General features: G+C 29.6%; 2 protein-coding genes across 2 annotated transcripts; both read left to right on the forward strand.

Annotated features, from left to right (window-relative positions):
• Positions 1-384: 384 nt before the first annotated feature.
• On the forward strand, positions 385-1,628 carry LOC102592793 (zinc finger protein ZAT5-like). The gene has a single exon (XM_006347144.2). The coding sequence runs from the start codon at positions 469-471 to the stop codon at positions 1,456-1,458; it is 990 nt and encodes a 329-aa protein (XP_006347206.1). The 5' UTR covers positions 385-468; the 3' UTR covers positions 1,459-1,628.
• Positions 1,629-14,183: 12,555 nt separating this feature from the next.
• On the forward strand, positions 14,184-14,815 carry LOC107057692 (histone H2B.1). The gene has a single exon (XM_015308711.1). It carries the CDS (start codon positions 14,242-14,244, stop codon positions 14,668-14,670), a length of 429 nt encoding a protein of 142 aa, XP_015164197.1. The 5' UTR covers positions 14,184-14,241; the 3' UTR covers positions 14,671-14,815.
• Positions 14,816-16,677: the final 1,862 nt, after the last annotated feature.

Raw genomic sequence — 16,677 nt, forward strand, 5'->3', positions numbered from 1 at the left:
TAACACCATAGAAAATCAATTAAAACTAATGATTTTTTTCAAAATTCAAGCAAAATTAGGAAATACAACACTTTAGTTGCTTGTCATGCAACCATCCATCCTTGACAAAGAGATATTAGGTTCGAATTTTTGCCGTGAATCATTTTATCTTTATTATCCTAATTTAGTCGAACCCCATAAAGATATCAAACATTGGATGAATATATGTATGAGTATTTACTAGTTAAAAGACACATTAGGCAAAATTGGTTGGCCAATAGACTGAAAAATCATTCATTAATTTCATCCACTAGTTTAACACTTGGGTGGTATTTTGACTCTCCCAAACAATTTTCGTATCATTCACTACACACACAATTTATATATATATAACTAACTAAAGCACTTTGGCTATCTCACCACTCCTCTTTCTTTTTCATCCACTTCTCTCTTTGTCACTTGCTTCACTACTTCAACTCTTCTTCTCTAATGGAATTCTCCGAAGAATCAATCGATCGGACTTTGGTGTTCAAAGGTAAGCGCAGTAAGCGTCCACGGCAGTTCATGGCGGTGGCGATGATTGCTTCCACGTCATCAACCGCTGCCGCCGACTGCGGCGCTGGTGGTGGTGGAAGTGGTGGTGATGGAGGTGAGGATGTTTATAATTACTCTTCATCGATGCAGTATTCATCATCAACAACTTCAACTACTCAAATATCGACGACGAGCAGTACAGAGGAAGATGAGGATATGGCAAATTGCTTAATTCTACTAGCACAAAGTGGCCGATGCCAGAAATTACAAGTGGAAAGTAGTGAACGTAAGATGGTGAAAATCAGTAGCCGGAAATTTACAGAAATGGCTACAACAACCACCGGAAAAGCAGGGTTCTATGTCTACGAGTGTAAAACTTGTAACAGAACGTTTCCATCTTTTCAAGCACTTGGTGGGCATAGAACAAGTCACAAAAAAATCAAAACCGTAGCCGAAGAGAAAAAATCTACTGCTGATTCTGTTTCACCTTCAATCGATCATCAACAACAACAAGAGGAGAAATTCAATCGGATCACGGCTTCAGTCACTTCAACCCAAACAGTCAACAAAGGTAATTCGAATTCACATAGCAATTTGATCATCAATAGCAAGCCAAAAATTCACGAGTGTTCAATTTGTGGGGCGGAATTCTCATCGGGTCAAGCTTTGGGTGGTCACATGAGAAGACATAGACCACCAACAATTACAGCAACAAACACTAAAATTACTGTTGATGAAACAAGCAACAACAACACTTCAGATAATTCATCACACGATGATGATCAGAATTCGAAAAAGCCAAAAATCTTTTTATCGCTTGATCTGAACCTGCCGGCGTCACCGGAAGATGATCATCACCGAGATAATAATAATAATTTTGAATTTTCAGCTAACCAGCAAAGTCTCGTCTTCTCCGCTGCAGCTTTAGTGGATTGCCATTACTAATTAAACCGAAGTGATCAGTTTACTCTTTTTTTTCTCTTAATTTTGTCATTACTATAATTTTTAGAATCATTGTTATTGCTATTTATAATTGTTATTACTATATATTCTTCATAAATTTTATTGTAGATTGTGTATATACATATCCTTTTCTGGAGAACAAGTTATTTTCACCAATGTTGATCATCTACTCTTTCTTTTTTTTCAAGTTTTTTAGTATTAGACTACTTTTAAGTGGTTAGTGTTCACGGTTGCTTTTCATTCACGAAAAGAGGATGGGGCATTTTTAAATTTACAACAAAAAGTAGACGCAATGCAATTTCACGAGTAAAATTTGAAAAAGGTGTATAGTATACTTACAAACCTTAGTCTTATTTTTATTGGATAGAAAAATTGTTTTCGATGATACAGATAATCCAAAGAAGGGCATCTTTAAATTTACAGATACGGATATATAAACACATAGAAGTATTTTCCATATCTTTAAATTTTTTTCTTTTGTTATTTCTTGAGTGGAGAGCGATGTGTAACACATTGACACTCCACAAACAGAAAAAGGAAAAAACGAGGGGTATAGAGTAGGGAGAGGGCTTCAATAACATTTATAATATAATCAAAACGGATTTAGAATATAAACACCATAAATTTTATCGCTATAAAACATATATTAGTTAAATTTAACAATTTTTACTGTATATTTGTATTTCATATTGAAAAATATTGAGTTTAGTTGAACGTAGATGAATATGGCTAACCAAAAGTTTGTGGATCAGGTTCTTTTCATGTTTTTTTTTTGTTTTTGTGATTACTACTAGCAGAAAACAGCTACTCCTTGTGTTGTTTCTTTTTCAATAAAATAAAAATAAAAATAAAAATGGATAGGGTGGGTAACTGCCAATACCATGTGAATGCCACCTGTATATACATTTTCTTGTCTTTGTTTTTTTCATCTAGCTAAGAACCTACTTAAGTCACTTATATATTTGTTTCTTCTTCAAATGCTATGATATGATCTGTCCCTAATTTTTTGTATTAAAATTTGGTGTCAAAATTAGTGCTCACAGATTATTAATTTGTGTCCTAGTGTTTAATAGCTTTTCTTTTAATCTTTTTATTTTGAGATAATCATGATTTCGTCGGTGTCTCATCACTAATTATAAGAGACATAATGTCATTCAGTGTATTAGGGAAATAGATGTAGCAGCTCTCAGCCAACCCATCACACCTAATTGTTAATCTAATTGTCCCTTACTTTTCAAGCTTCTTAACAACTAAAATTAAGTCGTTTTCACTCATCTGTGTGATCTATATATCAGGAGTTCGAGTCGTGAAAACAATCTCTAATGTTTTATCTATATCACATCATTTGAAATGTTTTATGCATCAATCTTCATTTTTGTAACAACTAAAAATAATTTTATTAATGCAATGAATTTTGCCGTACTAGAAATAAGAGACATCACAAGTCACGAGCAATTGGGTATAAGGTCTATAGTTTACACCACAACTAATAATTGTGATTTCTTAAATTTGGGCTTTAATTTATAGATCAAACTTCTCCAGAGTGTTGTTTAGGTAATTAGGGCACCAGTAATATATACGATGAGCAATAAAGAAATATACCATAGTTATAATTTGTAATACATATTTAAACGTATTAGGTCTAACAAAAAGAGTTCCAATCTTTTCTGATTCAAGTGTGTGTCTTCAAGTATCATTGTTCACGACGTGTTGACACGTGATATGCTGATTTTCGCCTACTCAATGTTCTTAATAATGTACAACACTATATAAATGGATAATTATCAAAATTATTTTTCTATCATATTTGAGTAAAATTTACATTCAAACACAAAAATACAAGAGGATTACAAGTTTAGCAAGTGAACACATATAAAGTCACCTAAATAACCTTTAATCATACATTCAAAATTAGGGAAACTTTTTGGTAATTTAAGATGTTTGTTATGTGCACGTTTTGGTAATTATTGGTAATTAAGCTATGCATGTGGATACATTATATTGGTACCTTGTTTAAGACATAATGTCCAAATACAATGTGTCTATGTGGGGAAGAGAAAAATTAAAGCTTCCTATAGATTTGCACATGTAGTGGGGGGACTATTTATTCAATATTATAACTTCTAAATTTTTTGTATTAATTACAATTATTATCAAACATTTTTAGATATATATATATATATATATATATATATATATAGTGACAATTCAAATGTGTTACATAAAAGTCAAATTATATCCAACTCTTTAGAATCAATGGTTATTTGGAAGAATTTAAGTTAGTTAAACCTATTATTATTGTGTATACATTGTGACTTGTTGGATCTAGATAGATTGTGTTAATTTTGTAAAAGTTCTCCATACTGTCAAAATATAAATAAATGAAATTATAAAATAGTACAATTTAATATGCTACTTTGCAAAGAAGTAGCATAGCAAAGTATTATGAATGTGGTGCAGTACTTCTCCACTCTCCATCATAGATTTTGAATACGAATTCTGAATATAAAAAATTCTTGATAGAAAATACGCGAATCTAAATAAGTGCAAAGTCAATGCTATAGTTATCTGTTGAAAAAATTTAATTTACAGATTGGGAAGTCCGTCGAGTTGTCAACGTGTCTTAATAATTACCTGTCCATAGTTGAAGGTTTCAGTGACGGCGTACGATGATGCACGTTGCAAATTTAAAAAAATAAAAATACATACTATCACTAATATACGTATCAAATTATATTAATTTATTGTACTTATATATGGTAAAAATAAAGTTTAAAAAAATGTAGTAGTATTCCTTTAGGCGTAATTTATGTGATATTTTGTTTTCTTCAAGATTTAAATAATATGAATTTTAATTGTATTTAAAATATACTTTTATGATTATGATTTGTGAAATATTAAATTAATCTAAATATTGATCTAGTTTTATCTTTAAAAATTAATCAAATTAATTTTTCAATAAAAAGTACTACATCAAATTGAGATTACAAAACAGTAATTTATATTTGTTAAATGATAAATTTTATGTACAAACATATTTATATATATTGACGTCATATAATACTGAACGCAAATAATTTTTTTACTCCCTATGTTTTTTTCTAAAATAAGTACTTAGAGTAGTGTTTTCGGGTTTCAAGAGGAATTGCTCTCAGTCTTACAAAATTATACTCCATATTCATTATTTTTTTAACAAATAAATAGGTTTTTAAGAAATATATCTAAACGAAAAACACACTTATTTAGAAACGAAGAAAGTCCGGAGTTTGTCATGATCAAATCATTAAGCAAGTGACAGTGAAGCAACATAGAATTTGTGGTTAAATTGAGTTCATACTTCATTGGAAACATCATGTGGGCAGCTCACCAGAATATATACATCCTTCCAGGTGGCTTGCTTCTCAATTCGACAGCTCTTTTTTTCTTCTAAAATACTTAAGTCCAAGTGTTTTAGGTAATTTCCTTTTTCTGCCTTTTTTCTATTGACACTTCCCTTGTATTTTCTATACAATTAGGAAGGTAGTTCAAGAACCTAAATTTTTGGGCTCCAAACATAGAGTGAGACGGAGGTAGAAGTTCTGATACGAGTTATATATTTATATTAATTTTAATTTCAATTAATAATTGAAATCGTTAATCTAAAATCAAAATATATAAAATTGAAGTATTAGCTTTGTCTCTAGCTATATCGGACCTTTTATAGTTATTCGGGAGAAATAGTGTATTTACTCGCGTACGTGTACTCATTTATAAAATTTATCCTTTATATATATAATTATATGTGTTGTAGATTTTTGTGGTATATAGTTCACAATTTATATACTTAAATAGTATAAAACATTAAAAATAATTGAATTAGTAGATAAGAGAGGGGAGGAGATGCAGGTTGTTATGATGTAATCCCAAATTATGTCATTTGCCTGCCATTATACCAGCAATACATTATCACATTGTCCTATTTATGTATATAAAGTCTTTGGTGAAAATTCCGTCTCACACACTTATTTGAACAAAAATTATTAATATTCGTGAACTCATAAATTACATGTAGATTTACCTCTGACTTTCACCTTGTTATGGATTAATAATTTTGATTGATATTCTTGACTTTATAATATAACTAGTACTTATATGTAACTATGAAAAAGTGCTCCTTGCCTTAAAATGACATTTTGAACATTTTTTCCCCCAAATACTGAATTTTGATCACCTAATTAAACTCCTCAATAATTTACAAAGCTAGCTGATCAACTAAGAATCCAACTTCAAGAACTCCAGAGTAGTGCAAACAATTAATTAATGGATCAACACCTGTAATTAAGTACTAAATTAGAAATAATTATTTGCTGAGTCATTAATTAAGTAGTACTTGTCAACTTTTTTTGTTTTTGTTTCATATAACCACCGGTTCATGTTCTATGGCTGTTGAGAATATAATGCCCACAATCCACATATAAATAAAACAAGTATACCTACTACTTTGAAGTTTGAACTAATCTCACTTATGGTGATATGAATTAACTAACACACGTTTATTTGTAAGACAAAATGCAAATGCTCCAAGTCAAATCATCATATCAAGGATTAGATTATACTAATTTATTAGTAATTGATGTTTAACTGCTTTTTCACCCAACCAACAACATAAATAATACTACTATATTCAAAATATTTACATAAGTGAAGTCTGAGGAGAGTAGAATATACACAGATCTTATCTTTACATTGTGAAGGTACTACCTCGTGCAAGTAGATAGACTAATTCTGAAGAAAAAAAAATCTATTATGAGCAGCAAATTATCAAAGTTGTTAATGTAATTAAAAGGAACAAGACAGTAAAGAAGACGGTTTTTAACCTATCCAAAAAGAAACAAAGGGAAACTAGATGTAAATAAAAAGTTTGGGACAGTGAGACTTGATTAGGTAGTTGAATATCTTTACCATAACTCGATAGGTTTAATAATTCGTGTTACAACGAAAAATAAGCGAAAATATAATTGATCCTTGAGGTGAGATTAAGCTAGCGTTTGGCCATAGATTTTTAAATATTTTTGACAAATATTATTTGGGTAAAATTTCACCATGTGTTTGGCCATAGTATTTGAAAAATATATTTCACCTTTTTAAGAATTATGATTTATACCCATAAGTTTTAAAAACTATCGAAACTAATCATATGTTTGTATTACATGACACATGACTTTATTACCCTAAGCCGATTGTTCATCATTTTCATCAACAACCACTGAATATTCCATCACTACTTTGATGTTCACATAAAAATTATGTAAAACAACGCAAACAACTACTATAGAGGGTGTTCTTGTAAAAGATAAAAATTTGGTGTAGAAATTGAATCACTAAAAGTTTCCAAATAATGAGACTTGGTCCAAATACTAATTTTTTCTAGTATTTGAAAATTTGGGTTATTTGCCAAAAATATTTACAAAATAATGGCAAATTGTATGAACAAACACTATTTGCTAAATTTTTCCTTAAATTTTACTTGGGAAATCTATGGCCAAACGGGTCTAAGAAAAAAGAAGAGGGGGAGAAAGTTTGGCAACCCAATCATATCAGTTAATGACTAGGTGACCTTACAAATCAAGTTAAGTCAAATATATCACTATTTTCTATTTAATTTTTGGATATTCTTAGCTATGATCTTTAGTTCCTTTAACATTTAAATTAAGGAAAACAGTAAAAATCAAGTTCATTAAATCATATCAGTTAATGACTAGGTGACCTTACAAATCAAGTTTAAGTCAAATATATCACTATTTTCTATTTAATTTTTGGATATTCTTAGATATGATCTTTAGTTCCTTTAACATTTAAATTAAGGAAAACAGTAAAAATCAAGTTCATTAAATAATAGTTAACATAGATATAGTGTAAATAAAATGAATTGAGAAACTTAAAAGGAAATGAATAGGGGTATTAGAAGTAAAGACCTTAAAATTAAAAAATTTGAATGATGTTTATCAAATATTTCAAAAATCATATAATTTAGTGTTTTAAAAATAATTGAGAAAATAAATCAAAATTCTTCACGAAAAAATGTTTATTTATATTGAAAAAAAACACAAAGAAACACTTAAAATTGCGATTGCAATTGATATTAACGGGCCATATAACAATTATAATTGTAATAGAGTCAAACCATTTGTTTTTAATTAAAAGTGAGTTCCAGCTGCGTTTACATTTATTAAGAAGCGTATTTCAATATGTATGAGATTTTTTGATGAAAAAAATAAATTTTATTAAATCCTAATATCAAACATCACCTAATAATAAAATAAAATAAAAAACAAAAAACTTGTCTGATTTTGGGGTGGAGTCTCAATCTGATGTGTACATTTTTTTTTAATCTTCCCTACATGACAAGAGGAAATTGAAAGGGTGAAGGAGAGAGGCTTTATGGATAAGAATTCCTTATCAAGTTTATTGAGATTTGAGACCATGAATTATCTTAAAAGAGACTTTGCACTTTATGGTATCTATTGGGACATTATATATGCTGACATGTTAAATAGTTGTATATATTTAAAAAATGAGCACCTACTTATATGGAGACATACATTTTGTAAAATAACATATAATGTATTGGAATTAACATTCTCAAAGTAAATGCATTTTTTAAAAACAAGACAGTTCGATGCACAAAACATTTCGTGTTAGCAAGGTTGAGAGAAGGATCACAACTTAAGAGATATGATATAAATAACTTATTTTAATGCAATTTATTAGTGCTTGAACTCATAACCTATAGATTATAAGGCGGCAACTAAATAAATGTCTCTTGATTATAAATTCAAATAACTGTCGCATACTTATCCTAATTCCATATTTCCATTGATACTGAAATCTGAACAAAACTAGAAAAGAGTATAAATGGGCTTGACCCGTAAAGTTGAACCAACGATTTGAGATGGACGGTTTGGGCTAAACAATGTCATCCCAATATCCCATTTTGACTCTTGAGGGTATTCGGCCCATTTTTCTAGCTAGGTGGTTTAGGAAAAATCATCCCATATATATATTTAAGGGATAATATTATAGGTTTTAAATCTATTTTTAAAATATTATTGCTTATAACATTTTAATTGCGAGTTATAACAGATCAGTTTTTATTTTAATTCCACTTTATTAAATAATTAATATTTTATAATTATATTTTAATTATTAGGTGATATAATTAAAGAATCAATCATAATTATTTGTTACCCAATTTTAGGAATTTACCTTGATTCTTGTATTTGTTTTACTGTCACACTTCAAACCCCACCTCCCAACCACCATGTTTCTTATATTCTTCTCACACACCATAACAACACCCCACCAACCCCATGTTCAAAAATTAAACATTTCTCTCTCACCTCTTCATTCATCTTCCTAAGAAATCGTAAATCATCTCTCTATCACCATAATCTGAAATCTTAATTCTACAATCAAAAGAAAGGTCAAATCTGTGAAAACAATGTAGAAGAAACTTGAGCATACTCCTAGAAAGAGCCCTAGATTAGTCGAAATGAGTTCTACTATTGAAATCGAGGCTCCAACTTTTAACATATTGACTCAATCGCCGCCAACCAACAAGAATGCAAGTTTGGCTTTTGATAAGGTGAAATTGAAGTTAGCAATTATTCAATTTAGTATGATTTTTTTTTAAAAAAAAATTGTTTCTTTATTCATATGATTCTGGTATGTTACCCCACAAAAGAAAACACAAATTTCAGAAAAGAAGAAGAAAAGAAAATTGCAAGTCCTCCAAATCAAAAGGAACAAAAGAGAAAAGGAAAAATGGTGGAACCTCCTTCGAATTCAGACTAAGAATTTGTAAGCGAGATTTTAAAAAATTAAAAATAAAAAAAAATCAACAAATGTCGAATGGGGTCAGTCATCAAAACCCTCTAAAAGAAGAGCAACAATGAAAGATGACTTGAAATTTAAATTTCAAAAAAAAGCAAAAAAGTTGTTAGAGTAAATATTCAATTTAATAGGATTTTTTTTAAAAAGTTGTTTCTTTATGCATATGATTCTGGTATGAAATTTGTTTACTGTTGGCATGAAATTGGTATGATCTATGCATCTATATGTATATTCATTGTCATGTTTTTTCCATGTTTTAAAATTTTTTGAATGATATATATTTGTTTATGCTACAGTTTTTTGCAACAATACAATATGCATCGTTTTACATTTCAAATTTATTTCTTTTAGTAATTTGTTCCAATTGAATACCACCTTCATACAATTTTATTTTTAATTTGTCAAAAGTTTTCAAGTTGGATATCAAGTTTATACAATTTGGATATCAGCATTAGCCAAATTTTTATTAGACTTTAGTTTTGAAAAACACCTTATAAACACAGTACACCACAATTGTATACATTGTTACACTTGAGCTTTCCAAATAGATATCAAATGAATAACACATTATCTAGTTTTACGTTTTGTTTCTTATAATTTTTCAGTGGGATACCAGTTGTATACAAAATGCATACCAATTGGATACATCATTAACTAGTTTTAATTTGGATAACTTGGTTGGAAATCTTAAATACATTTTAATGTTTCAATTTTTACAATGCAATTTCAGTTCGAAATCAAATGGACACCAATTAAAATTACATGAAATATTTTATGTTGGCTTACATTGTATCTAATTGGTCTCCAAATTGAAAAATAAGAATGACATTAAATTGGTATCTAATTTGTATAAATCTGGGAAGAATGAAGCTGACAATGTAAAACAGTGATCATTTTATATTGTATCCACCTCAATTACATCTTGTTTTGTATTTTTTCAAGTCGGACACCAAGTGGATACCAAAAGAATACTAATTGAAAATTACAATAACTAATATCTATGTGACTCAATTGCATACCAAATGGATACCAATTGCATACTAGCATTACTTAATAATTTGTTCACTATATATTTGAAATACAATTAATACATAAAAACAGATTTTACAGTACTCATAATAAATGTTCTGAAATTATAATTCGTTAGCTTAAAAGATAGAATAAATCAAAACATGAGTTTGTCACAATTATAAATTATAACCTTTTTTCAGTGCAGGGTAATTTGAACATGTCTTTCTGTTGTGGTCCTCTCGACGACATGTAATGCATGTAACTTTAGACCTCTTGAATTTCACATCAACAAATTCCTTCCAGCGTTCAAGTTTATTCACACATTTCATACATATTTCATGCCAAATTTCATCAATTATTCATACTAGGATCATACCACTATAATACCAAAATAATTCCATTTCTACCTATTAATTGTCATTTATTAAATACACAATATACCAAATTCATTACATTATTATTCCCAAATTCATTTTAATATAATGCCAAAAAAAATAATCAATCATACCAGAATCGTACCAAAAAAACATTATAAATTGCCATACATGTCTGTTATAAGTAGTATACAAATTCCAAAAAAAAAGATTATGTAATTTTTTTAACCAGAAACATACCAAAAAAATAATATCTGGTTCAGACAAATAATGAACAAATTAAATGTTCAAAATGCAACATTATACTTTTAAAAAATGTCATAATTAAAATTATTATACACAACAAAAAATCAAAAATCAGTATACAAATTTCATACAATTTTTATGCACACTTTTCATATCTATTGGATGTCAAAATCATACCTATTTCATGCCATAAGTCATTACTTATTCATACCAGAATCACGCCACCAGAATAAATAATGCCAGAATCGTACCAACATGGTATAACCAATATATCAATTACAAACAAATTTTATGTAATTTTAAATCAGAAACATACAAAAAAAAAGAATGTTCATATCAAAATCTAACAGTATACAAAACAAAAAAAACACCTTAATTAAAACTATTGTACACAAACGAAATCTATAAAAATTCCAGTTTGAATGTTCATAATTTTTGTTCCATTTTCTTACCAATACAAATAACATATCTGAAAGAAGACTAACCTGAAGGATTCTATCTACCACCATGATTTATTAATGCTGATAAGAAACCGTCCATTACAAGAAAATAAAGATTATTGAATAAAAACGAATAGAAATTAGACGAGAGTGACGACTAACCAGCAAAAATATTGAGAAGAGAGAGAAACGTTTGAAGAAAAGAAAAGAAATCTGTTTCAAAATGCCAATAATTGCTTTGAGCTAAACAAGAAAAATAAATATTCCTTTGTTATGACTCTTCTATTTTTATTTTTATGTCTCTTATTAATTATCATTAATATTTTCAAATTATTTACTACTAAAATATCCGTTTTTATCTTATTTATTTTTCACACTAATTAATTTTTATTGTTATTTTAAATCATTTTTATTTTAGTAAAATATTATAACCTATAATTTTTTATTGTTATAACTTGAAAGATAAAAAATAATGTCATAACTTATAATTATTAGTCCTATATATGTCAATTATAAAATTTTCACAGAGGTTTATTTCATATTTTAGACCATGATGAGTACGTGTTTTTATATAGAATCAAACGACTTTTGTTCGATCGAGAGGCAGAGATAGATCTGAGCGTGATAGAAAATTTGAGATCACATGAGAATTTGTAAAGAAAATAAAAATAAAAATTGACTTAATCTTGAACATTTTTAAAAAACATAATAATTATCCTGATTCCTGATTTTGATAGTAAAGAATTATTTTCGAATTGTAAGTGTAAAGAGAAATATATAATTAGATAATAATACTCTAATTGATAAATTCAAAATGTCCATATTGCTTTTAATATAATATTAACAATTGTTATTGTTGTGAGAATTGCCTCAATGGAAAAATAAATCAAAATTGATAAAAACTTATTTAAGAGCAACAACAACGAAAGAGAGATCGAAGAGATTGACTATATTATTAATTGAAATAGAACTACTAAAGAAAATCAAATTATCAAACAGTTGTTTATAACGTTGCATCGACTGATCCAGTTATGAATGTTGTAAAATATAATTTGACTACATTGGGTGTATTGGATCAAATTTGACAAAACATTGCATTAAAGTGTGGTTAAATGTCTCAAATTCATTAAATTTTTCCATTTCAAGTGAGGAATAAATTGAAATAGCATTTTTTAAAAACATTTTACATTGAACTTTATTTACATGGGTTGGATTGACTATGAAAGGCATGGTTTGATAAAAGTACATGTTTTTTAGGCTATTAGATCATGAATCTTTTTTTAAGGATATTTCAATATTATTTGAAATAATTAGTTGTGTTTATCGAGATTAGATTCAAAAAATTATCATTATCCTAGTGAAACTATATGTGCCATTATAGATTTTGACCCTATCAAAGGCGACAATTTTTTATCATAAGAAGATGTTGGTATTGAGCTATTAGCGTGAATGAGATGATTCACGTAACACTGCGATAAGACGATATGATCAAGTCATCAAGTGGGACATATGCTACTCACCGCTAGATTAATTACCGAGTTGATCTTGGATATTGTGTCGATAAAGATATATTATTCTTGTTGAAATGTACAAACATATGTTTAACCCTGTTAAAGATTCAAACGTGGTTTTGATAATTCAATTCAACTGAAATGGTATCAAATCATACGATTTATGCAATTATTATTGAAAGTTTATAAAACCGAGTTGAAATGAATTTATACTTATTCAAATGTTAATTATTATTTTTATTTGAAACTAATGCATATTGTTTTATAACAAATAATACCTATATTTACCGTATTGAGGGAACAAGGATAAAATGTGACACATATATGATAAGGGAAATGATTTAGAATAATCCTCTTGCCAAGTTATGCATTCCAACACTACTATTATGTCATAGCTAATAATACACAAAAGAGTATAACGTGTATAATTTCATACAATGTAATTAATGAGAGGAAAATCAAAAGAAAGGTGGAAGTGATAAAAATCTAATCAAGGAAAAAAATGATAAAAATATGTACATAACATGGAAAAATAATAATTCATTTAGAAACTTCATCGAGTAAGATGTTTGATGACTAGAGATAACATTTCTTTATTTCAAAAGTTCATAAATCGAATGATTTTCAAACACAAAATAAGTTAAGTGCTTTATTAGCTAATGTCACATATTCAAGTGACCTTTTGAGAAATCTACTCTATAATCAATTAATCATGGTTTACCTATACAAGTAAGACATTAATTAAATGTCGTTACAAAATCATTTAAATTTGAGACGTGACACAGACACATGTTTCACAGATTTTTTTTAAATGTAATTTATTTTTATTTTTATACAACTATAAAAAATAAATATTGCAGCTATAAATTGGAAGTTTAGTAATGTATCGAAGCTACTAAGTGCTTTTTTTCTTTATTTCAGAATTCATCGAAATCAAATATACAATTTTTTTCACCAAAGCAATTCAAATAAGCAGCAAATTCCTTTTCCCGCCCACTAAAAAACGAAAATTTAAACTTCCCACTAATTTTTTTTCACACAGATCGCAGAAATTAAACGATCCGCGAAAACCATAACTAGCGAATCACAGATAACCACGTGGATCCTAACAACACGCAACAGCTAATACTGAACGTCCGATCTATATTTCATCTACGGCTTAGAATAACGATCCTCGTTACCTGTAATTGACCAATCAAATACAGACCCCAAAACCTATATAAATCCTACTCTTCTTTAACCTAACTCATCACTCACACAATCTCATAACCATAGCAAAAGAAATTTCAATTCAGCCTTCAATTCTGAACAATGGCACCAAAGGCAGGAAAGAAGCCAGCGGAGAAGAAACCAGTTGATGAGAAGAAGGCTGAGGAAGTTCCTGCTGAGAAGAAGCCTAAGGCCGGAAAGAAGCTCCCAAAGGATGCCGGCGCCGACAAGAAGAAGAAGAGGTCAAAGAAGAGCGTTGAAACCTATAAGATCTACATCTTCAAGGTTTTGAAGCAGGTGCATCCCGATATCGGTATTTCCAGCAAGTCTATGGGTATCATGAACAGCTTCATCAATGACATTTTTGAGAAGCTTGCTCAGGAATCATCTAGATTGGCTAGGATCAACAAGAAGCCAACTATTACTTCTAGGGAAATTCAGACTGCTGTCAGACTTGTGCTACCTGGTGAATTGGCAAAGCATGCTGTTTCTGAAGGAACTAAGGCTGTCACCAAGTTTACTAGCAATTAGGGTTTTAATTTGGGGATCTTTTGGGTTTTGGGTCAATGTAAAGGATTGTTGTTTTTGATGTTTGTTTAGTAACTGGCCTTAGTATGATACAATCTAATGAATCAAAGCTTTTCCCAAATGAAATTCCGTATTGGTTTTGTTCGAATTTTTCGTATCTCGAAAAATCTATTGTGTTCTGTAGTTATTCTTCTGGAATTTTTGTAAACCAAGTTGAATGTGTCAATTAACTCGGGCTTAAATCTCTATTATCTGAATCGAACTTCTATTCTCGTCAGTATTAATTTTCTTGGAGAAACTTGTAGGTGTTTTCCGAGTGTTTGTTGTTCCTTCCTGTTAGCTGTATATATTTTGTTCTCAATTCAAATTACACACTAAAGTGTTTCCGAATGTATCAGGCAACATCTATGGTTTATCGGTTGATGAACCGGAGGATTTGTTTAATCTTGAATGTAGGTGATTTAACTCTTTAGGGCATCTCATTATGTTAAGATATTATGTAAACATTACCATTTCGTGAACAGAACCATACTCCTAAAGAGCTCTTGAGCACAGCAGAATCTCAAGTCTCTACCAAAACACAAATCTATTAACACTTTCAACCATTGGAGAAAACCACTACATCTACAAGCTCTATTTATGCGGTTTCTATCTAAATTCTCCCTCTTAATTTGTGTGTGGATCTCAGTTGTCTGAACATGTACTCTTTTCTAAATTTTCCAGTTTTGGGCTCTCCAAGTATGGTAGATCATTGTTCCCTAAGTCGTAGCTACTAATTGTTTCTGAAACTGCTTTCATTTCTTCCATTTAATTTTCAGCATTATACCCTGCACCTCTTGCAGCTGTATAGGCAAGCATGTCCTACTGATTGTGGGGGAAGGGGTGAATAGCAATGGATCGAATTACTATATAAAGAAGAGTTGTAAACTATAGGACTCCTTGTTTGAGTATGAATATGAATTTGGTCTAGCTATATTACAAGCTTTTGTTTTTACAATCTTAATCTAATTACAGTAGACAACCTATGTCTTAATAAAGAGAAGTCGGGGACATAGTAAACCTTCTACTATAAGAAGGATTCCTGGGACTGGAAGGGGAAAGATTGAATCTTGAAAGTCTGAGCCCCGGCTAGCAAGATCGAAAGTGTTAGTGTCCTCTTAAGAAGGAATACCCGATTTCTGGGGTTAGCTTTGATTACTAGGAGAGAATAGTTGACCATTGAAAGTCTCAATTCCTATCCGCCTAAGGTAGAGATTTCGATTTCAAATCCAACGATATATTGACCTATGAATCGGCTATTACGCAACTCAACCCTTCTTTGCAACCCCTTTCAGTTGTTGGATGCGGAAAACAACCTATTCCCCTATTTGACGACTCGGTGATCTTTGACATGTTAAACCTGATTGCACGTACTTTCGCCTTTCACTCATACAGTTGAATCGACTAGTGACTTTAAATTAAACCTTGAGACGGAGCACTACCTCTCACCTTTCGATTATTGCAAGAAGCACTCAGAATACATTCAGCAATAATTGATCTGCTGTGGTACCTTTTTTGATCAATGTAGCTCCTTGTGATTGAGTATTCACCTCCCTTAGTCTGTACCTATCTTGTATATAACAAGCTTTGCATTTTTAATTTCATGGAGTGAATCTGCCTCAAGCTTTACGAAAAGTAACTTCTATCATAGAATATACTCTCCTAATGGAGATTGGAGAACTTAATGATTACTAAAAAATGATGTTTGTAGTATTAATATACGATCAACGTTTTTGAACTTTTGGCTATCAGCTGCACTTGTTCTCATTCTAATCAATAAAAACGTTTTGAAATGATATCAACATATATGTGCTATAAGAAACAAAATTTAAATGGTAAAATGCAAGTTCTAAATGGAACAATAATGGGCATATATATATATATATATATAATTTTTTTATGAGCATATTTGATTGATATTTAATATTGAAATGAAATAAAAACGTTTTAAAATCATTTTTTTAATGAAGC

The sequence above is a fragment of the Solanum tuberosum genome, unplaced genomic scaffold, assembly GCF_000226075.1.
Source record: "Solanum tuberosum cultivar DM 1-3 516 R44 unplaced genomic scaffold, SolTub_3.0 scf00091, whole genome shotgun sequence".
In the NCBI taxonomy this organism is placed as follows: domain Eukaryota; kingdom Viridiplantae; phylum Streptophyta; class Magnoliopsida; order Solanales; family Solanaceae; genus Solanum; species Solanum tuberosum.